The sequence below is a fragment of the Alternaria ethzedia genome (assembly GCF_023757985.1).
Source record: "Alternaria ethzedia strain BMP 0044 chromosome Unknown scaffold_7, whole genome shotgun sequence".
Taxonomy (NCBI): domain Eukaryota; kingdom Fungi; phylum Ascomycota; class Dothideomycetes; order Pleosporales; family Pleosporaceae; genus Alternaria; species Alternaria ethzedia.
In genome coordinates, this window is record NW_026056200.1 from 724292 (window position 1) to 747491 (window position 23200).

General features: G+C 52.9%; 6 protein-coding genes and 1 non-coding gene across 7 annotated transcripts; 4 read left to right on the forward strand and 3 right to left on the reverse strand.

Annotated features, from left to right (window-relative positions):
- Positions 1-214: 214 nt before the first annotated feature.
- On the forward strand, positions 215-5742 carry J4E87_004060 (uncharacterized protein; the record flags this gene model as incomplete). The annotated part of the gene is made up of 6 exons (XM_049375684.1): positions 215-1105; positions 1157-1351; positions 1404-3399; positions 3526-4153; positions 4516-4987; positions 5038-5742. 6 exons carry the CDS (start codon positions 215-217, stop codon positions 5740-5742), a joined length of 4887 nt encoding a protein of 1628 aa, XP_049234669.1.
- Positions 5743-6195: 453 nt separating this feature from the next.
- Positions 6196-10399, forward strand: J4E87_004061 (uncharacterized protein; the record flags this gene model as incomplete). The annotated part of the gene is made up of 7 exons (XM_049375685.1): positions 6196-6216; positions 6517-6783; positions 6843-7761; positions 7812-7924; positions 8191-8254; positions 8304-8771; positions 8895-10399. 7 exons carry the CDS (start codon positions 6196-6198, stop codon positions 10397-10399), a joined length of 3357 nt encoding a protein of 1118 aa, XP_049234670.1.
- A 715-nt stretch (positions 10400-11114) lies between these two features.
- J4E87_004062 lies at positions 11115-11263 on the forward strand. The gene has a single exon. It is a non-coding gene; the product is annotated as a tRNA-Asp (tRNA).
- A 258-nt stretch (positions 11264-11521) lies between these two features.
- Positions 11522-13570, reverse strand: J4E87_004063 (uncharacterized protein; the record flags this gene model as incomplete). The annotated part of the gene is made up of 2 exons (XM_049375686.1): positions 11522-12365; positions 12429-13570. The coding sequence occupies 2 exons, from the start codon at positions 13568-13570 to the stop codon at positions 11522-11524; spliced, it is 1986 nt and encodes a 661-aa protein (XP_049234671.1).
- A 371-nt stretch (positions 13571-13941) lies between these two features.
- RPS20 (40S ribosomal protein S20) lies at positions 13942-14401 on the forward strand (the record flags this gene model as incomplete). Its single annotated transcript, XM_049375687.1, has 3 exons — positions 13942-13995; positions 14050-14251; positions 14307-14401. 3 exons carry the CDS (start codon positions 13942-13944, stop codon positions 14399-14401), a joined length of 351 nt encoding a protein of 116 aa, XP_049234672.1.
- Positions 14402-17414: 3013 nt separating this feature from the next.
- On the reverse strand, positions 17415-20761 carry J4E87_004065 (uncharacterized protein; the record flags this gene model as incomplete). Its single annotated transcript, XM_049375688.1, has 2 exons — positions 17415-17608; positions 17662-20761. The coding sequence occupies 2 exons, from the start codon at positions 20759-20761 to the stop codon at positions 17415-17417; spliced, it is 3294 nt and encodes a 1097-aa protein (XP_049234673.1).
- Positions 20762-20996: 235 nt separating this feature from the next.
- J4E87_004066 (uncharacterized protein) lies at positions 20997-22966 on the reverse strand (the record flags this gene model as incomplete). The annotated part of the gene is made up of 2 exons (XM_049375689.1): positions 20997-21454; positions 21556-22966. The coding sequence occupies 2 exons, from the start codon at positions 22964-22966 to the stop codon at positions 20997-20999; spliced, it is 1869 nt and encodes a 622-aa protein (XP_049234674.1).
- Between the last annotated feature and the right edge of the window lie 234 nt (positions 22967-23200).

Below are 23200 nucleotides of genomic sequence, written 5' to 3' on the forward strand. Positions count from 1 at the left end.
CATCTTCTCTGGTCAGTCCCAGACACCGGGCGCCAAAGCTTCCTTACCCACGATCCTTGCCCTCTACGTCTTCCGCTTTCAGCAACTTCCGCCCGAATCTTCGAAATCCAGAACACGACGCACACGACATTGCTACAATATCCCCGTGCAGTTCGCGCCAGACTCACCTGACCTCACGTCTTTATATACCGAGGCTAGAGACGCCCTCTGCACGATGAACGTTGGGGCAGACCAGGCCCCGCAAACGAATGGCGGCGGTGGAGCGCAACACCGACAGTCCAACGGCAGCGGCGACTCAGACCTCTCACAGATATTAGAAGCGCTGCAGGCCATATACGCAACCTCGTCAACGAATGATACCCGCCGGCAGGCAACCGAATACCTCGAGCAAGCGAAACGGCACCCGGAAGCGCCTTCACATGGTCACACGCTCGCACTCGACCGCTCGCAACCCGCGCCCCTCCGCTACTATGGCCTCACTATGCTGGAGCACTCGATAAAATACAGCTGGGAGGACTTCACAGAGGACCAAGGCACAGCGTTACGAGGCTATGCGATCGAGCTCGCCCAAAACGTGTCCGAAGACGATGCGGCATTCCTGAGGAACAAGGTCGCGCAGCTATGGACGGAGATTGCGAAGCGCAGTTGGGGCGCCGAGTGGCTGGATATGGACGAACTGCTGGTCTCGCTCTGGACAAGTTCTTTGCACCACCAGGCTGTCGTGCTATACGTACTGGAAACGCTCTCTGAGGAAGTCTTCAATCGCGAAGACCCGACGGCAGGCCTTCGAGGCAGTGACCTGGGTCGCGCCTGTGTCGAGATTTTCACACCGCTTGCCGTCATACAAGACCAGCTCCCTACACGCGAGAAGAGTCTGGATGTGCGGTGTGGAGACGAAGGATGGCTGAAAAGGCTATGCGACAACTTGGGCTGGTGCTTGGGGCAGGACTACCAGAACCAGGAAGCTGTCAAGACAAGCGCTATCAAGTCTATGCAGGCCCTCAAGGCGGCCATGCCGTGGATTATGCCCAAGGCCATCGCTGCAACACAGGTCATCGAGGCCGTCTGCAAGGCGCTGGCTACCCCAGCCGTAGAGATGCAGATTGTATGTCGACTCTTTACATCCACTCACATGGACAGCTGCTAACACGAACAGGCCGCCGTCGAGACCCTCCAAGCGATCTACAACCGAACCCACCTGCACGACGACGAGTTTGTGGAGCTTGTATGCCCCATGTTCACACCTGGCAGTGTTTCACTCCTGCGAGAAGTATACAACTGGACGCTCACGGATATGGATGTGAATGACATAGATGATCAGAAATACATGCTCTGCAAGAGACTCTCAGAAGTAAGGCCCTTTCTCATCCTTGAGGCTTGTCACACCGTGCTAATGATGACAGTTGGCCAACAGCCTCGGACTATTCATCGAGCAAAAGCCCCAATCGATACCAGATGGCAGCGACCTAACCGGCATATTCGGTTTCCTATACGACATTATGCGCAACCCGAGTCTCGTCGTCTCCATACCTGTTCTCCATTGTTGGACCAAGCTGTTACGATCTAGCATCGTGCGAGACTCTGATGTCGTCAACTCCATGGTTGGCGGGCTACTTGAGACGTGCTGCGCCCGACTCATTCGATACGAATCGTTACCCGAAGACACCGAAGACGTCACGTTACAATTTCTCAACGAAGACATTGATACAGTACCGGAACGTCATGCTTTTCTAGGCAACTATCGGCGCTTCTGCGCAGACGTGATCGAAGTCCTGGTTCGTAAGACACCAGTAGAGGCAATGGCGCATATCCTTGCTCAGGCGACGAACATGCTCCAGAACCTGTACCATGATCAGCCTGCTTTCCAGCGCCAAAACTTCACAAAGAACTCTCCACAAGTCCTTCAGGTCGATGCGCAGGTCACTGTCATCGAAGCTGCACTCAAGGGGTACATGAAGTGGCAGCAAGGGCAAGGCGAAAACGCGCAAGATGATGAGCGGACGCGGAATACCCTGGAAGACTCGCTCGAGCAGTGGGGCAGGCAAATCCTGCAAGCGCATTTCGAAGATCCTGAAGTTGCGAGAAAGATAATATCTTTAATGGCAACTCTCTCAACGAAAGCCCTTGGCGACCGCCCAGGATTCGCTCTTACCTTCTTGGAGTATATGCTTACAGTACGGCTAGCCGATGACACGAACTATCCACAGTACTCCGATGCTGTGAAAGACCTCGAGCGCATATGCAGTCTTGAGATGCAGAAACTAGCGATGAAATTCGCTGACGACTTTATGAACGTCTACGAGCAACTAGAGGCCAAGGTCAATGAGATGATTAACGATCCTACGACTGACGAACGCCAACGTATGGCATACTCCGCTTTCCTTTTCATCATCATACATAGATGTACAACATTAGAGCGCGCCACGCAAGAGGAGCGCATGAGACAGATGCTCAACCGTGTCAAGGATGCTTGGCGCAACGATGAGTTCACCCAAGCCATCTCTTCATTCCAGTCCTTCTGTGGCGTATTGGGAATGGGCCAATTACCCGAGTTTCTGTCTGCGAACAACTTCCGCGGCATTCAGGACTGGTCTGACCAACAATTGCCTAGTGATGGCCAGGCGTTGCAGGCCTCAATTCTTGACCGTTCTCAACAACTGCCACTACGACTTACAAAGACATTACTGGCAGCATCGACAGAAAAGCTTCGCGATGGCACTGCTGCGTACGAGACTGCTGCGCTACTCTGGGCAGAGGCCATACCAGTGCTGCTCCCAAACCTTCTCCAGCTCGTGAGCCATGCACAAGCATTCAACGATATCGACGCCAACTGGTCACACTTGCCAGTAGAACTACAGCAGGTTATTCGAAGAGTACTGACTGATCGGTTCTGGCAAGCGGGCATATCGACAGAGAGCCGAGACGACTTCTTTGCAAGAGTTAGTGGCTCCAAGTCGACGTTTGAGGGCTTTGCATCGACGGTACGAGGCACTGTAAGGCAGATTAGGGAGAGCTCGTACTACATCCTCTACTCGTTAACGCGATTTCGAGACTTCTTCTATGGAATAGAAGATCTGCCAGGCCCGTTGAGTCAAGCCCTGTTTGGCCACGCAGGCGCTCTGACTGCGCATCATCTATCTGTCTTACTAACCGTATCCACCCATCTCATTGAAGGTTGCCCAGCGCGTCTACGACCACATTTCCTGCCACCCATGATACAGGGGCTATTCAGAGAGCTGGATCGAAAAGTCTCCGGAGAATGGAACGAGGTTGCCCGACAGGTGGCGGATTCGGGGCAGAACGACAACTTGACGGACGAGATGAAGACTGAGAGCATACTACGACAGCTCACATATGCTGCGGTTTCGCTTGTCGCTGTCTTGCTCGATTCGAGACAGGGTAAGTCGTCTATTATTTATTGTGCTTCGTGGTGTTTCTTTCGCGACTTCTATCTACGTGCGGGTATCGGTTCTAGTACCGAGTCTCTTGATCGTGTTTTATGACTAAAAGCTGACCTGGTCACAGAATTTGCCCGTCACGATGAACACAGTCGAAAAGAAGCCAACGCACCGCCCATGTGCGACTTCATTCTCTCAACGCCTGCCGTCCTTGAGCCTATCCTCCTCTTCTGCAACTCAACAATACGTTATCGCGATACTAGATCCGTTGTCACCATGGTTCGCGTATTGCGCACCCTGCTCCCACGGTTCAAGGAGAAGTCGCCCATTCGGGACTACTTCTGCAACGACATCCTCAAATCGGCCATCACGTCCCTCCACGAGCCGTACTTTGTGGACTGCCAAAAGGAACTCGCCTCACTCATCGCTGGTATTATCCATCTGGACGAGGATATACCGCGCTCAATTATTTTGTCTCTACCCGGCATGGGTGACCCGTATCGCGTCGACCGCCGTCTGGCAAAGCTCCGTGGAGCGAACAGGTCGGACGAACGTATGCAGCGCAGCATCGTACTCGATCTAATGAGCAGTATCAAGGGTGTCAGTATTCACGAGCAAGGCAAAATCCAGAGACCGACGAAGACCAAGGCCAGGACTGTCATGATGGAGCAGTACATGAGTGTGGATCAACAGCCGACTATAGTCCGAGGTACCAGCCCCGGATTGGCAGGCGTGGCAGACATGTTCGGAGAGTCGTAAGCTTCCATGGGAAGCGGGCGTGTATGATTCTTGATGGCGAAAGGACTTGCGGTGGAACCAAAGGGCATTGGGTATGGTAGCATGGTCATGGGGCGGGTGGATCACCAAAGCATTCTAGGACGAAAGGTAGGATATGGGACATCTGGTATGCATAGCATTCTAAGGTTGGTGTTGGCCTGGTTCTCGATGATAGCTTCGAGGAAGCATCACGTGCTTGGCAACGGTCTTCGCCGCAGTTTTACTCTATGCATCCTATAGGAGAAGCATGTATCGAGAAACGCCTCACAATTAAGACGCATTGCGCTGACGCACGCTGATTCGTTCATTGCATCTCGCGACAACTGAACGTACCCCGCAGTGCCGATGACCTGACCCCGCCGCTGTACTACTGCGTGCTTGCCGTTCCTACCTATCTACCCAAAATAGAAGCAACCCGCGAGTCAGCACCTGCCTCTTTCTCTGTTCATTTCTCCGTCACAACCACTTCTCACTTTCTAATCCTTGCCATCGACGAGATGAGCGGCATACCTATCGTCGACTTCGGCGCGTTCCTGCACGGTAAAGCAGAGGATCAGGAGAAGATCGCCAAGGAGATCGACGATGCATTCCGTAGTATGGGCTTTGTCTACCTGAAGAACCATGGCGTGAGGAAGGAGCTGCTGGAGGAGTGCTTTGCTTGGTCAAAGAAGTTCTTCGATCTACCGCTTGAGACCAAGATGCTGGCTCCGCATCCGCCGGGTGGCAGTCATCATCGTGGATACTCGGCGCCTGGAGTGGAGAAGGTTAGTCAAGGGGTTTATGATATCAATGAGCTGAACAAGCTGAGGGAGGTTAGTTGCATTCATATTCGCTCTCCATGGTCTAAGCTAATGAGAGGCAGACGCCTGATTATAAAGAGTCCTTCGAGTCTGGTAACGTGAAAGATGAGGCTCAGCCAAATATCTGGCTTCCAGAAGATAAGCTTCCGGGCTTTCGCGCATTCATGGAGAAGTACTTTGTCGAGTGCGCCAGTCTAATCCACAGCATCCTCGACGCTCTCTCCATTGCTCTCAACGTTCCAGCACCAGGCCTCTCTCCAACCCATTCGCAGTCGCTCTTCCAACTCCGGCTTCTTCACTACCCCTCCATCGACGCCGAACAGCTACGCAACAATGAGCGCAGCAGGATCAACGCGCATTCCGACTTTGGCACGCTCACTTTGCTATTCCAGGACAACGTTGGAGGACTTGAAGTACAGGAACCTGCGAACCCAGGTACTTTCCGTGCTGCAGAGCCCATCGAGGACACTGTGTTGGTCAACATCGGAGATCTCATGGCGAGATGGAGCAACGATCGTTGGACAAGCAGTGTGCATCGTGTTGGCCTACCTCCGGTCCTTCAAAAGGTCACTGAAGACGGCAAACGGAACGACAGGGAGATAGTAGTACCAGATCGCTACTCAATCCCTGTGTTCGCGACACCAAATATGGATACAGTTATCGATGCGTTGCCAGGTTGTTGGGATGAAGAGAAGCCGAAGAAGTACGAGCCTGTAACCGCGTGGGGATACGTACAGATGCGGATGGCTGTGTTGTATGAGTCGTGAATAGCGCGGGATGATCGCTGCCTTTTGTGGGAGAGATGCGTCTTGGTAAACCCTCCTCCAGAGCGACCTGTCGCATGGTGACACGCCGCATGCGGGCCTTTTTACGCGACTGTCGTACAGGACTAGGCAGCAGAGCCGAATTCTCTCACATCCACAATGGTTGCAGTTTTGACTAAGCAGCACAGTACAATTACGTGCCTGTTATCAGCGGTCTGCTGTGGTTCAGATTCAAAGGTGAAAGGTAACCCCGCAACGCGCACGTGAGCACGCGTCTTGCCCAATCCCCTTAGCGCCATCCCCACTTCCCCAGTCAGCGAGCTCGCAGCGACCTGTAGCTTCCTGCCTCACATTGTCTACTCTTTTGCCTCAATTCGCGCGACTTCGGAGTGCCAATAAAGCTTATCACTCACACGTCTGGTGAGCCAGCCTTTCGAGGTAACACCGTCGTTCAAGATGGACATCTATATTCCGAAAGTAAGCTCAAAGCAATACCTGAGCTAGTAACCGCTGGGCGCGAATAGGAAAGCAGTCGCTAACCAGATGCCGTAACATTAGGTTCCCAATGACGCCAATCACGTCCTCTTACGTTACACCCTTCAGGACGCTCTCCACAGCGTCGACGTGTTCGCATTCGACGTTCGAAAGTTTTCCAGTCAACACAATGATTTCGCCATTCTCACTGTGCCGAGCGTTAGCAGTGGGAATCGATTTCTGGATATACGCGGTAGTCAGGGCCGACGCCAGGCGCTGCAACCTCTTTATTTTGGAAATCAGCCGCTCGACTTTCGCCAAAGTAACAAGCGTCGGGAAGATCCGCTCCAACTCAAGTCACTCAGAGAGAAGCAAGAGATAGAAGAGGCCAAAAGATTCAAAAGTCCGACGCCTATCGCGAAACTTCAGCGTCCGGGAGGGTCGACGTTGTCTTTCCGTACCCTGATGACAGGCGTCTGGGATTACGATCACCTTGGCAAGCTCGTATTTGACCAGAAGCTCAAGGACAAAAGGCAAGGTTACATTACGTTCGGCAAGAATGCTCTAGTGGTAGGTATATCCTTCTACATCGAACACGTCAATGTTAGTACGGATGCTTACCCCTACAGATTTACCTCCGGGCAGAAACCGCCGAAGCCTTCAACTGGCATTGCAGGATTGATATTGATTATGCTACTATAGAGCACATCGTTCCGTCTCGCGGCAATGGCCAACATGGAACGATAACATTCACCCTCAAGTCTCCACCGAAGTTCTACGACATTCAATCGACTAATGATCTACACTTGTATGCCGGTGAGCAAGCACCGAACGACATCTCTGCCGCATTGTCGAGACTCGGCATCAAGCCGCCAAAACCAGTTCTTCGGCTACAAAGACTATGCAAATTGAGTAAATCTCACGACATGAACTCCGCTTTGTGTATGGTCTACAAGATCGCCTTCTCCGACACCCGAAGCGTTGATCTTGCTTGGACCTTTGTTAAGCCCTTCTTCGCGGGACCTAACACAAAATGGATGAAGACCATGGAGCCCACCGCTTTGACGGGCAGTATTGAACACGAGTATGCAGTCGTCAACAAGATGCTTAGCGACTATGGACCATCCTTTCCGCAGACCTTCACGTTCAATATCCGTTACCAACTGACAGCGCTCATGCTAGAGGGTACAATCGCCCCGTGGAAGATGAAGGAACTGATACCGGTAGTACAAAATGCTGCTGAGAAGCATGGTGCAGAACTCACCGCGAACGCAGTTCGTCTCCTTGGGAAGCGGATACCAACGCCTACACCGGGGGTTAAGGCGGCAGATCTTACTTCAAACGCAGTCAGTCGCAGAGGAAAGCGAATACCAACGCCTGCACCAGCTGTTGAAGCGAAAAGCTTTATGATCAAGACCATTAAGCGCATTCTTGATGAAAGCATCGAATGTTGTCAACGTCTTGAAGAGCTTTCCCGGATCTGGGACGTCAAACAGAAGAAGCAAAATCACCTCGCCTTAACATACAAGGCTACGGTCACACCTACCGGTATGTAGACTTCCAATACTGCGAATTGCAACACTAAAGTCATATTTTAGGTATCCTGCTACGCGGCCCTGACTGGGTCGTCTCCAATCGTATATTGAGGAAGTACAAAACCCACGCCCAGTTCTTCATGCGCGTGTTCTTCGCAGATGAGGACGAGCTGCCGGTATTCCATGACCCACGGGCATCGCAAGAGAGAGTCTACGAACGCTTTCGAGGCGTACTTCGAACGGGTATCACGGTCGCCGGACATACATTCCAATTTCTTGGCTTTTCCCATGCGTCACTCCGTACTCATGAAGCTTGGTTTATGGCTCCTTTCAAGGAAGATGATATTGTCGTCCGCGCAAGAGATGTGTAAGTACGTATGATTTGCGTGTGGGACTTGTACTGACTTCATTGAGCATTCGCGATTTGGGTGACTTTTCCCAGATTCGTTGCGCCGCAAAATGCGCGGCGAGGATAGGGCAGGCGTTCTCCGGTAGGGTTCAACTCGGTACGAAACGTATGTGAGATGTGTGCTGACATTGTACCTCGACATCTAGATACAACATTCTCGGTGCCAATCTCGAAAACCGCCTATGTAAACGAAATGAAGGACGACGTCACGAGAAACAACCGCACATTCAGTGACGGCTGCGGAACCTTGTCATTGAGCCTCTTCCAAAAAGTTTGGAACGCCTTCCAACCGGACCGTAGAGCACTCAGGCCGACGGTGCTACAGATCCGGTTCAGAGGTGCGAAGGGCGTACTATCACTAGATACGACATTGCAAGGTGATCAACTGCACGCCCGAAAGAGTATGACCAAATACGTCGCCAAAGAAGAGTGGAGGGATTTGGAAATCTGTGGAGCTGCCTACAAGCCTCTCAGAGTATATCTGAACCACCAGTTCATCAAGATCCTTGAGGATTTACGTATACCTGCGGAAAACTTCATGGCGGTCCAGGATGAAGCTGTCACAGAACTGAAACTCATGACGGAGCATCCTCTGAATGCAGCCAGCCTTCTCGGTAAGTCCCGGTTTTCTAGCACATGCTGTGCGGCCTGAAAGGATGTTTGGTTCCTCATACTCGGCGGCATCGCCATGAAGTGCTTCCCGAACGTATGGTCATATGTGCTAACAAGCCTGCTAGAATACTCCCACTCGGGTGATCTCGCGAGAGTCCCGTCACTGTTTCGGCGAATGAATGAAATGGGTCTATCATTCCACGCGGACAGCTTCCTCACCGACATCGTGGAAGTGGCAGCTATGTCAAGCCTGAGAGATATCAAATATCGCGCGCGTATTCCAATCAAGAACGGCTACCTCCTTTATGGCATCATGGACGAATGGAACATTCTGAAAGAGGGCGAGGTCTACATTCCGCTACAAGATTACGATACGAACGACAAACTGAAGAGAACCATACTCGTTGGCGAGCGAATAGTCATCACGAGAGCCCCTGCGCTACATCCAGGCGATATTCAGGTCGTCAAAGCAGTCGATGTTCCAGAAGGTTCGCCCCTCAGAGCACTGCACAACTGCGTCGTATTCTCACAGCAAGGTCCGCGGGATCTACCTTCGAAGCTAAGTGGCGGTGATCTTGATGGAGACTTGTTCCACATCATTCACGACACTCGACTGATTCCGAGAATCGTTTATCAACCCGCCGACTACCCATCCACGCCGGCAAAGGATTTGGGGCGGCCGGTAACTGCCGACGATATCGTTGACTTCTTTATCGAATACATGAACATGGATCGATTGGGACAGATTTCGAACAAACACAAGATTCGCGCTGATAAGGCTCCTTTTGGCACTCTAGATGCAGAGTGCCTGCTTCTTGCCAAGCTCGCATCCGATGCCGTCGACTTTGGAAAATCTGGGATTCCTGCCAAAATGGCTCAGATACCGCCAGGTTCTGATCACATCCGCCCTGACTTCATGGCGCCAGGATCGAACCTCATCGTCAACGACTTGGGCGCTGCTGAACTCGAGGAGCTTGAGGGTGACGAGCTCGACGAAGTGAGTGTGCTAAATGCTGAGAAACCAAGGAGTTCATACTACACAAGCACAAAGGTCCTAGGAGTTCTGTACCGGCGGATCGACGAAAAAACGTTCTTCGATAAGATGAAGAACGCCTACCGAACATCTCACCATCGCCGGGGTGATGAAACGCTGGTACAGAAGCTCAAGCGATATGTGATCCGAGAGACCCGTGGAGTACAATGGGAACACCATTGGGATTTCGCAGAACAACTCCGTGAAGCGTACGAAGAGAACATGTTCGAAATTATGGACACACATCGTCCGTCTCGAGGCTCACGTCTTACCGAGCTTGAGGTGTTTAGTGGTAACATCCTTGGCAAGAAAGATCGTGCACCATCCCGCTACGTTCGCGAGGCCAACCTCGAGGTTCAAGAACGCTTCAATCGCGATGTCAGCGACATGATCAAGAATATAGTAATGGGTGATGGAGACTGGGACGGCGATGCGGATTCGGAGGCGTTGCCGCGCTCCATTGCGTGCTTCATGGTCGCGCTGGAGACGGATGGTTGGGAGAACTACCGCACGTTGAGAAGCTGGAAGTACGTTGCTGCTGCGGTGTGCTTGGAGCAGTTGTGGAAGTACAACAATGGGTATCTGCGCCGACTTTGAGTAGTGGCGTAGTGCTACGTCTTGTACCGGCCTTCCGGCGGAGAGCTGCTCGGTTATCACGACTTCATGAAGATACCGCGCAAAAGATGCGCTGAATATACGGTGGTACCATTAATATGATGAGTCCAACGTGTGATGCGATGTGATGCGATGCATGGGTGAGGAGTTGGTGAGTACCTTTGGGGAGCACTGCGCAGGCCCCTTGCGCGCAAACTACGCCCAAAGACCTAAGCGAATCAGCGTTTTGGCACGCACAGAAGGGGTTAAAGGGGCAAATGTTTGCCTCCCGCGTTACAAAAAATCAGAGAACACGCTTGAGCGCTCTACGATACTTTCTCTGAATTCCGGACGTTTGCATGCCGTCATTGCGTCTCATTCCAGCATGCTGCGCAGTCGCGTACGCGTTTTTTGAAGTTTTCCACATCAGCCAACTAAAATTCCCAGCCACAGAACCCAGCCATGCCAGTCCCATCCACGACCCTGCGTCCCCGGACTGACTGGCTGACTGATATCCGGTAAGCCCGGGTCCCATCACCACATGGCACCACGAGCCTACCCCGCATCCTGGTCCTTGGTGTTGGCCGCGTGATACTTGCTACCCAAGCCAAACCCCCCTCAGAACCATGATTTCAGGAAATATAGATGCATAATTTGAGAGTTCTCTCATCAAACACACATATCCATCTGCTTACGTCATGTGACGGTAACAGCAACATCTTCGATGGTCTAGTGGTCATGATTTCCGCTTGTCAAATGTTTACGAAGTGTTTACAAGCGCGGGAGACCGGGGTGTATGTGCTACCTTCTTGAGCGGTGTCCTGGGCTTTGTCTAATCGTGCAAACAGTCGATTCCCCGTCGGAGAGCTTATTAGCTACGCGCCTTTTTTTTTGGAGAGGGGATGGAATGATGGGGGATAGGGGTGCGTGGCTTGGGTAACTTTTTGGGTAAAGATGCGGGGTTGGGCGATAGGGTGGTTGATCCCGATATCGTTAGGTTATGGTGATGCTACTACGCTTTTTGCATTGAAGGTACGGCTAGAGCATCGTCTGAGTTGTGTAGACATATTTCTGAATGCAAAGGATGAACTGTTGCTTCCTGACTTGAGTGAACAGTATGTCCCCTCAACTTGCCGGGAAACCTGCTCGGGCCATCTTCTTGCCCCGTTGAGCCTTCCGATTATGGTTCGCACTTGAACCCTTGTTGGCTTCCTTGCGCTGCCGTGATATTTGCGTACCTTTGTCGTCGGCAGGACCTGCGACGCTGGCACCACCTCTTCCACCACCTGGACCACCACGTCCACGCCCTCTACCTCTTCCTCTACCGCTGCCGCCTCTTCCACCGCGACCTCCTTGCCCATCACCACTCGCTTCGTCGCCAGATCCTGCAGGGCTGTCCCGCCATGCTGTCGATTGAAGCTCTCGCTGCTGACCCTGGAAATTAGAAAACTTCGCTTCGAGCCGCCGCAGTGCGCGAGGATTGCGCCCCATCATGATGGCCAAGCCTTCGATCGCTTCGTCGGTCATACCAGTCTCGCTCTTGAGGGCTGTTCGAGCTTTACCCCGCCTTGTCTCCGACTCACGACTGAACAGCTCAGGCGTCATGGTGTAAGCGCGGAATAGGGCTTCTTCGTTCTTATCACCTAAGTCGGCATCCTCGCCAGGTCCGTGCGCGGCAGTGTCGACAGATGCGCCGACGTCTTCTGCATCGTACGTATCATCCCGCTCGTCGTCATCCGAATCGAAGGCTGCCAGCGCTGCCATGATCGCTGATTTGGCGGGTGCTTTGCTGCGGTCGGACAGGATCTTATCGGCGGTCGAATCCTGACCTCTGCGACCAATGTGGAATCGCGATGTGTCAACTGCAAGCCTGTCAAATTCGTCGTCGTCAAATACGTTGCGCCGTTCTGGGAGGTGTTGGCTTGATCTCGGTGGTGGCATTGGCTGTGAGGCTGTTGTCGGTGTGGGTCTAGCATATGTTAATATGTCTGATTGAAGCTATGATGGCAGAAGCTCAAGAGGAAGTACTTACAGTTTCTCGCTCCGATCAGCCTCGATTAGGTGTGGTGGTAACGAGTCTTCCAAAAGATGGGCGGTAACCTGCTCGATGTCGTCGTTGTACTCATCCAAGCACTTGACGATGAAGCCTGCACCCAGGTCTGGAAAGAGATCCTGAATTTGGCTAATCATACTCATCCGGTGAACGTGTATCTCGCCGGTGAATGCTCCGTGGCCATAGCTATCTTGATCCGCTGTTGCTTTGCCTTTGTCTACCTTTCGTCGAATCAACCTCTTCGGCCGAGCTAGACTAGACTGCCGAAATGCGCTCAATGATGCTGCAGTGTTCTTTACTCTTGTTGCTTCCGGAGTAGTAGCCTTTTCTCTTATCTTTTCCAGTATTGGTGTGTTGGTGACAAGATCAGCAACTAACGTCTTCTTACCAGGCTCCTTCTTCTGATCTTGCTCCTCACTAGACTTCAGGCTGTACAGATGATCAGAGAGCAGCGAATAATTCGGTTTTGGACCTTCTAGCGCGGCTGTTAGACCAAGGTATGCAGTCGTGACTAGCTTCTTCTGCATCGATTGAGGAACTTGTGGGTATGCGGAAAGGAGGGAGTCGAGGAAGTCGGACCCTGTCAGCATGAAGATGCTGGCATCTGACGAGGCTCTGAGAAGTGGTGCGATCCGATCAAGTGTCTTTTCGGCCTCTTCCGGTCGCTTTGATTCCAAGTTCCGGATTAGGGACGTTTTTGCTGTCTGCAACGACTTCTCGATTGCCGCACTTTTTCGCTTCCATGACCCTTGCAAGAGCGTACGGAACTGCTCGCTCTTGGGATACGCGTGGCAGATGTCAGATAAGGTGGACCAGCTGAGCAAGGGATTGGGTATGTCTTCTTTGGAAAGAATTCTGTGTAATAAAAAGAAAGTCTTCTTCCGTAATGACGCAACTTTAGATGCTAGCTCATCGTCCAGGGCCAGTTCATGAAAGAAAGACAGGAGAAATTGCGTGAGAGAGCTTTCCTCTTTGGTCGCCTCCGAGAACCTTTGGTCCTCTAATCTCAGATAGAGCTCAGCTAGCGAAGCCCACGAATCCACGTACAGCTGCCATTCGTCGGGCAGTATGCTCTTTCTGACTTTTGCGTCTGGGAATGGCGCGAAGTGGGGTAGCGACATCTCTGTTGGTGATGTTGTAAGACGAAATCCAGGGCCGAGCTCAGAGTGACAGTGCACTGTGTAAGGAACGCGAGAAGTCTCTAAAAGGTTCAATTTCTGTTGTTTGTCTGCAGTCATGCAGTCATGATGGCTCATGGGCCCGCCTGCCGAGCGATCAAAAGGGAGCGATACCAGTTACGGCACTAGCGTCCGCAATCTTGGCGCGCATCGCCCACAGATCGAAAATGCGCATCGCGAAGAACTTATCGACTCCGAACGCCGTCGCAAATTCTAACGCCACCCCAGTCATCACATTACCGCGATCAAGGATCCAGGTCGTGACTGGAATCTAACTCAGAACCTACAACAACACCACACTCCAATCCGACAAGATGTCTTACAACAAGGGCGAGAAGGACTTCGGCGAGGGCCCCAAGATCCACAAGGTACGTCGCCGTGTATTCTATGCGCACGAGGCTGTGTACTGACTGCGCTTCCAGATCCGCATCACCCTCACCTCCCGCAACGTCAAGAGCCTCGAGAAGGTCTGCCAGGAGCTCATCGACCGTGCCAAGAACAAGGAGCTCCGCGTCAAGGGCCCCGTCCGTCTGCCCACCAAGCACTTGAAGATCACCACCCGTAAGACTCCTTGCGGTGAGGGTTCCAAGACCTGGGACACCTACGAGATGCGCATCCACAAGCGTAAGTGCATACCACTCCAGACAGTCGGCCGGACAGCAGCTAACTGCGGACTTAGGCCTCATCGACCTCCACGCTCCCACCGAGGTTGTCAAGCAGATCATCATCAACATCGAGGCCGGTGTCGAGGTTGAGGTTACCATCGCCGCATAAGGGCTTGGTCCGCACAAGGATTATAAAGGAGTGTCAACGGTCTGAACAGACGTGTGGCTATGAAACAGCTCTCGAAGCTGGACATACACGAAATGAAATGATTCAGACATGATTGCGCGTTGCACTGGGATGTGATTTCAACCGTGAGAGGCTACCCTGGGCTATGAATAACAGCTGTCACTGTTTGCAGTCCACGGAACAAAGAAAGCATAAGCTAGAGAGCCAGAAGGCGCCCGTACGGTCGATCAATACGTGCCAACTGACAAGAACCCACCGACAAGAGTTGCAGTCTTCTCGGACGGGAGTCTTATCGTCTGCATGTTCCACAAAACATTTACGTATAAAACGTGTACACGCCACTCTCTAGCTCAACCACAATATCCCAACCTTCATCTGTGCCTTTCACAAGCCAGCACTCTCAGGAGGGCCGAGTAGAATTAGACCATCAAGAAGAATAACGCCGAGTGGTAAGTCGTCCCATCCCATCCTATCGCCCGCTTCAAAGTCTGCCACTGTGGATAACAAAAGATTAGAGCTCTGCTTGGGTCATTCGCGCTCGAACTGCACATATTGAACTCACATCTGCAAAACCAAAACGCGATTTGGTGCCGTGGATGTCTTAGACAACCTACTAAACCATGCTCTCTTGCCAGGTCATCTAAAGCGTCCTTCAGCTTCGGACTTCTCATGTTTACATGTACTCCGTCGCCTTGAGGAAAGGCGTCTGGCTTATACATGGCTAGCAAGGCGACCTGGCGGTCTTCCGAGGATGCGAGATAGGTGGGCCTGGCTTCTACAAAAGCTGGGTCGCAACCTTCGTAGAACCATATGTCCCAGTCGCGCATAATACTGTGACATGATTCTTTTAGGTTATGGTCGGTCACAGACATCTTGAACTTGGGTAGACACGTAAGAAGTGGGACACAGCAAGTGCGGGATATATAGTCGTCTGTAAGTTCACGATAGCACGGCGTGCGGTGAACGCATGACTAGGTAGACAAACATTCCCATAGAGTGCGTCAAGGAACTGGAGGTCAGTTGACCCAATATATAGACTTCACGTGAGCCTGTGGATAGATGAATCTATCGCAGTTGAGCTTTGATAAAACGCTTCTCGTCGTACAGCTCGACATGTGCTTCTCTACTTATCCCCAAAGCCGGCTCGGGGCCAATACAAAAACGACAAAGGTTCGTTTGGTTACAACAATTGTGTAGTGCACAAGGAAAAGATGAGAGAGCAGGATAGCTGGAGACAGTCCGATAGTCTGCTGATGTTTTCATAGCTGGCAACAAACTATCAACGGCAACACTGATCGACCAAATATCCACCCCGCCCTAAGGTCCGCATGCCGACTACCTGTGACAAACAACCACCAATGTATAACACAGTTTGTAACTCTAGGAGTTTACCCTGAATTATTGGGAGTCGCGCCGGCAGCATTTCATACACCATTCACCATAATGAAATCAGTACCGCCCGGTGCATCATCCCATCCCAAATTCTCAGCAACGTGCGCGGTTGAATCGACTAAATGGAACAAAATGCGTTAGACTCATGTCTGGAATATGTAAGCCCAGACTCACATTTGGCAAACCAGAAGACCACTCTATGTCTCCAATCCTTCGCGGCACTGTCCGTGCCCAGTTCACTTGCTAGGCGTCTCAGAGCAGTGTAGAGGTCGTTATTGCGCATGTTCACGTCCTGGAACACTTCTTGCTGGGAAGGTTCCGCTGGCTTCCACATAGCTAACAAGGCTATCTCAAGTTCGCGGGAAGAGATAACGTTAGTCACTTTGTTGGCGATGCAGCAATCAGGGGCACTGTCGGGGAACCAGTCCTCCATTTCGTCCATGAGCTTTAAGCACGCTTCTTTGTGATACTGGTCGGGTGCTTGCATCTTGAAGGGCGGTGGAATTTGATAGAAGTATATATGGTACTGGGTACTGGAGTGGATAGTGTGATAGACTGATAAGTAGAGATGTGTGAGGAGCAGGAGAGAAGGCGCCGAATTTATAGTTTTGATCTATGAGTCTTCACTGACATGCTGTCATATAAAGTTATGACTATATGAGCATCCGCTTCAAGACGCTCCGAGCGACTGCACAAAGGTCTCCAACATGTAACCATGACTGGCTCATGAGTCCTCTTGAGCAGCTGAGGCTCACAGCTGGCTTCAGAGTCACCTGGGTTCTACAATCAATGACAGCTTCGAAGCTTCTACGAACCTTATGCGCGCCCTGAGCTTAGAATCTGGATAATGGTGTCAACTGGGGGAGATATGTATCCATAAACCTCACCAAGGGCTGCACGAATGTCATCGGCGAACAGGTGCCCCGGGGGATACGTAGGTACTTGTAAACTGTAGACTTTACCGATGAGTAAGCTGTACCTTTGCACAGACAGTGCTATGAGCCTGTGCTTGGCCATCGTGTAACGTTCTGTCGTCACGCACGTGCAAACATTCTTTGTTCAGCAAGTGCGTCATAACGTTGGAAGCGACATTCCTTTCAACGCACATCATTTTATCTCTTTACCCCGACTTCACTTTGCAGACCACAACGCACTCTCGAGGTTCAGAGAAGTTTCCAAATAGTAGCCTGTCAAACTTCAATGCCTTGAGTGTTGGCTTATCGTGATGCCATGAGAGACCCAGAGAGCCACATCACCCTGCGTACCTGCCTATCGCAGGTACTACAGTAGAGCCAGGAGGCTGTCGCATCGCTATACAACAGTAAGTCTCGACGATAAAAACAGGTTTGCAGACTTCAGCATCATCACCATATACAGACATCAAGACGTTGAGGTGTTCAGGTGACTACCAAGACCTCACAGACATCACATATCATAAGAACTTAATAATTACAGAACCAGTTTTACTATCGTGTGCTACTTAGCTAGCTATGAACTTTGATGACCGTTTGTCATATCTCCGTGAATCCTTCCCATATTATAGTACATGCATCATGAAAAGAGTGAAAAGTGAAGAGAAACCATGAAGAACTACCAAATTCTCTTAACCGGTGCCATTGCCGTTGCCGTTGGTGTTGCCATTGCCGTTGGTGTTGACAGGGGTGTTGGTGGGGGCAGGGGGTGAGGTAGGGGGGTTTGCGGGAGGAACCGAGGGGAACACGCGACGCTCGATATAGCGGAAAGTGTTGTTCGGTCCGAGGGCGAAGAGGGGTTGAGGAGGGGTGTCAGACATGATGGCTAGACAGTCGAGAGACTTGTGCTAGTTTAGTGTTTTCGGTTTGAAAGTTGACGGATCAGGTGCGAGCCCTTGTGCCACCAGGTCTTGAGGCGGTCTATGATGCGGTGTTTGCGGTAGTCAACTGCTCTCATGCCCTCCGCGTCACGGAAGGTATGGCGGTTGGCGGTAGTGGATGACGTGAAAGCCTGAGCTTCACCGGCACGATCTTGGAGGAGTGAGGTTGTTGACTGCTTGGTCGACTCGGGCGAGGCGAGGTCTTGTGCGTTGGTCTTGCTTCGACCAGCTCGAGTGTTTGATTGGCTGTCAAGCGTAGCTTTGCGAGTTGACGAAAAGCGCTTGCGGAGCGAGAGCCTAGTCTTGCGTGTGGTGTCGTAGTGCTCGTCGTCAGAAGTGTCAGAGGCTGACAGGTGGTCGCGGAAGATAGCTGTAGGAGGTGACAGGGCAGAGGTGGGGTAGCGTTCACCGACTGCGTGTGGCTGGTCGCTGTTGCGGCCAAAGGTGCTGAAGCGGTGATGACGCGCGTGTGCGGTGCTATCGGCCGGTGATCCGAACGGGGAAGCTGTGGCTGTCTGCGCTGTCGAGAAGGAGCTTGTGGTAGACGCGTCAGAGAGTCTGTTGCGGAGGTGGGAAGGGCCTGGGTGAGGAGAGTGTCTCGCAGCAGCTGGACGAGGAAGGGAGATGTCAATAGCGGGGTTTGTTGACGTCGCCCAGGGATAATTCTTGTCTGAATTCCAGGGACGCGTCTCGGTTACTGTGGGCGTAGAAACAAACGACCTGAGAGACCTTCTTACGGAAAGAGCGGACTCCCCTGAGATGCGAAGCTCTTGAGGGCCGACGGTGTGAGAGCGCGGACGGAGAACAGCTGGTGATGGGACTCGCAGCTCTGAGAGCGGAGTCGTCTTGTTGTGTGTTGGTGTGCTCGGTGCGTCGTCGTCCTTGGGGGAGCTGCCTGTATTTGAGTCTGCCTCGCTAGCGCCGTTTACACCAACTCCATCATCGGGACGGCCTGGACTGCCACATCCCCTCTCCTTGCTTGTGATCTCATCATACAGATCGTCCTCGATAACAACCATGTGCGAGACGCCACGCATGGGGCGAAGTCGAGCAGACGAGCGCTTCTGCGTCGGATGGATCTCATGGATCTCCTCCAATGCGTGCTTCTCCATCTCCTCCTCAATCGGAAACTCGGCTGGCTCACCGCACTTGTAGTATTCTCTCAACGACGGGAAGATCTCCGAGAGGCGCTGGGTAAGCCCCCCGACAGAAGGTATAGTCAGCCGCTCAATCTCTGCCATGAGCTCCGGTGAACGAGCACGGTGCATCGCGAACAGGTTCAACACGGCGGTAGGCTGCATTGACAACCCTGAGCGCTCCGCTTCATTCAATTCGGCGAGAGAAAGGCGCAGGTCCGTGACATCACCGGCTGATGCAGGCCGCGGACTACCTCTGCTCACCCTCTGCGACGCATTGGGCACCTCTTCCATTGACCTTGAGTAGCGAAGGCCAAGGTCCTCGGTCAGACCATCGAACAGATTCATCCGACTAAACCGCATCGAAGGCAAACCGTGTGCCTGTCCGAGCGCGCTACCCACGTTGCTGCCAACAGCACTCCGACGATGCGACGCTGTAGACGACCTTCCCGAGAAGTTGATCGGTTCCTCTCCCGAAGCCCTGACCCCCGACGGCGCGCCGAACGGAAAGCGGTAACTCGAGCTCTTCAGATTGCTGGCACTCGTGTTGAGGCTCGAGTCCTCATGCGACTCCTCCTTCAGGTCAGGCAGATAACGCGCAGGGCCAGGATACCTATATCCGGATAATCTGAGGTCCGTCGTAGTATTCTCTTGGATGTTGGACAAAGGACCCGATCCCAAAGAATTCAAAACATTTCCAACACCGCTCAGAGGGCGTAGCGACACCTGCTGGAGGCCACCACCGTGGGAGGAAGGCCTATATCCATTCCAATCGAGGTGTGTCGTAGTCTGGCTGTCACGACGGCCAGGCTCTTGGGCTACCGGAAGTCCATCCACGGAGTCTACACATGAGCCTGAGGAGGTGTCATGAATCGAGTACACAGAGGAGGGCTCCAAAATCGCAGGAACCGGGCTGTCGACTGGTTGCGCAACAGGAGCCGGGCTACTACCGGGCATCTTGGATGGGTTACAAGCTTTCGGGGTGTCGAAGCTGATAGCTCGCGTCTTCGCAACAGGTACACCTTTTGGCCTGGTCGACGGTGCTTGCGGCGTCTTCTTTACCTCCATGGCGGGCGGCTGTGAGCTGGTCATCTCATTGAGACTGATAACTCCGTCCGTGTCTTGACTCGAACTAGAAGCAGATGGGACCGTCTCATCTGACTTCGGTAGCTCCTCTTGGTCAGTATACTTCCGAGACCTGGCAAAGCGCAACGGTAGTGGACGCATCAAGAACGAGACTGCGGCGTGCACACGTTGGGCCTCCTTGGAAGTGCTTGATTCTCGGGGCGGTACCGCTGGCCCCTGGTGCGTAGTGCCCAGCGTGGATGACGAACCAGATACCGATATCGAGCCTTGCTTCATGCTCTGCTTGGAGCTAGTCCGCAATTTGCTCGCTACGATAGAAAAGCTGGATTCTCGACGCGGTATAGGAGGCTGTTTGCGAAGCATAGCAGAAGAGGGCTTGGACAAGGGTGCCTCCACAATCGTCCTGCCCTGATTCAAGACCACCGTTCCTAGGTTGGACGTTTGGAGTCGAGGCGGAGCTGCGAAACTAGCACGGATAGGGTGCACACCAGTCGCAAAAGAGTGAGTGTCTGCTTCCTTCGATACCGTATCTCGCTGCGGCGCAAAGTCAATGGCGGATGTGGAAGACGCTTTGATGTCTTCTTTTCCTGGCTCGAATGGTATCAAGCCTGAAGAGACATCTGGCAGATCGGTACAAGACTTGAAGGACAGCTCATCGGACGACCCTTGTGCGTGGCTACTTCTGGATCGAAGGGCAAGAGGCAGCGGCTTCATGTCATTTTCTGTTGAATCATCTGTGTGCTCCTCATACCTGCTCTCGTTGGCCGTCTCGGTTCGTACCAAAGCGTCGGTCTCGTTCTTATAATCAGATCCCTGATATCCTGCAAGAACATCCGACATACCATCGCCGGTACTATTACCAGGACTGAGAGACATGTTCGTGGTAGCATGAATTTTGACACCGGGCTCGTTTTGGAAGCCACCGCTATTGGCCGTTGGTATGGAATGCTGGACTGCGAATTCAAGAGTGGACGAGTCGAGGATGCTAGATCCAGTCTGCGATAAGATACTGTGGCGGTTTTCTCCGCGGTCTGCCGAATGCAATACGGCCCCACGAGGTATATCAGATACAAAGTATTTCTTAACAGGTATATCACACGAATGGGTGACCTCATTGGTCTTCGACAGCGGCAGAGGCCCCGGAGTCAGCGACCTTGGTGTCAGCGACCGTGTTGTCAGCGACTTTGTCGGCGACTGCGGTGTCGGAGACGTCGTCAGTGATTGCGGTGTCGGGGACTTTGGCCTTGATATTGGTATCGGAGACTTTGGCCTTGATTGTAGTGTTGGAGACTTTGGCCTTGAGGGTTGTGTCGGAGACCTTGGAACGGGGGACTTTCTTGACGGAGATGGAGGCTTGCTCGGGAGCGAGGGAGATGGCCCCGAAGAGGTTACTAACTCCATCGAAGACTGGATATCGCCCGTCGTTGAAGCCTCCAGACCTCTTAGGATCAAATTCCTTGTGATGCGGTGAGCTACGGGGGACGCTGGGAGTTCCGCAATGTCGCTTTCGCGAATGCTTCCGGGCTTTGCGCTCGGCTTCGCGTTCGCGTTCGAGATCGGAATCGAGGTCTTTTCGCAAGTTCTCACGGTAATGGTAGCGATGTTGTCTAGGTGGGGAGACACGACCTCCATCGACATTGGTCGTGCCTCTTGTCCTAAAAAAGAATCACTCTTCAATGTCGCCCCAGCCTGACGAGACTGCTCGACAGTGGTTATCTTTCGGTCTATGAAGCCGTCGGGATCAGCATCCGTCCCTGGGTCCGCAGACGCCACAGGTCCGAGCTGGTCACTCGTGTTGTAGTATGGTACTGAAGGATACTCTTCCTGAATAACAAGGCGGTTCGGGTTGGCGGCTTTGAAGACCTTGTTTCTATCGAGGTTTCGGTGCACTTCCATGGAGCTACCATCTTTCGGAGTTGATGGCATTGTCATGTCGGACGATGGCGGCTCTGATTCGGTACGCAAGTTTGTGTTAAAACTGGACATGGAAGCAGGCGCAGACCTCTTGAGACGAGCTTGTTCAGCAGCGATCCGTTGGCGGTGATCGGCTGGTAAAGGTGGCTGATGTTCATCCTGACGCCTGCGCTCTCTTCGATCTTCTGAACGAGGCTCGCGGGCGGAGTTGCCTGTCATCCTGCGAGACACGAGTTGTCCGAAAGCCGCGTGGTAGGGAGGAAAGTCGTCGTCTTCCACGGGGGGATCTTCAAGGCTCATCGTCGACCGAGAAGCTGGATTCTTGGTCCTCATCTGCCCGGGGCCCTGTCGGGTGTTGAAGCCTCGTTGGTCTTGTCCTTGTCCAGCATGCTGCTGCCGATACGTATGATTTGTGTATCCTGGGTTGCCGTAGCCTTGTGCGTGGCCAGCATAGGGCAGTCGCTGACCGTCGTAGCTCCGCGGCCCTTGGAAGTGTACTCCGCTGTCGTCGCTCAGGGCGGACTGGACCGATCGCGAGTATGGAACAGGCTGCCTGGAACCACCCCCGGCGGGGTGTGCATAGTATGGGCTTGGGTTCGAAGATCGGGACGCTGGCCGAGGGCGCAAGCTGGGAATAGACCTGTTGCTGGAGAGGCCGTACGCTGGGGGCTGTACGGTATTCGTCATCGAGTGCGAGCGATGCGCGTCCCTGTCGCGGTTGTCTCTTCGGTTGTTGAAAGGCGATGATCCGGTGGCGTTCATCATCGTTGGAGACAGCGTGTCGGCATTATACACGGGCCCATGGTGTTGCATTGGCTGGCGCGGTGCAGAAGACGAGGAGGGGTAGGAACGGAAGTGCTGCTTGCTGCCCCGACTGGAAGTGTTGGACGTGGAAGAAACTTGCGACATCCTGCTGGTCGCGCGCGAACGCAGCGGACGTGGTGCGTTGCTCATGGCAGACAAGTCGTCGAACTTAGGACGGCCGATGCTAACGTCGCCTATCTCGGTCTCGGTGCGGAGCATGGACGTGACGCCGCGGTTCAGAGGTTGAAGGTCTGCACTGGGTGCCCGCGATACGGGTTTACCTGATGCTCGGCTCATGGCAGAGACGTTGGAGGCTCGCGAGTTGCGGCCGCCGCCGTTGGGATCCTGATCGAAAAGCGGCATACTGCCGTCGGCTGCGAAAGTCGCTGCGAGGAGAGCAAGCAAAGGTTGCACGCAGGGCGTGAGCGAAGCTGCTGCGGTGGTGGCTCTCCTGATTGCGGCGCTGCCAAAAGATGTGGTAGTTATTGGTATAACCAAAAAGAAGAAGCGATACTGCACAAGGCGGCGAGTATCCAAGAAAGACAAAAGCGGGTGACCTTTACACAACCCTCGCCAACATCTCCGCCAAAAGGAGAA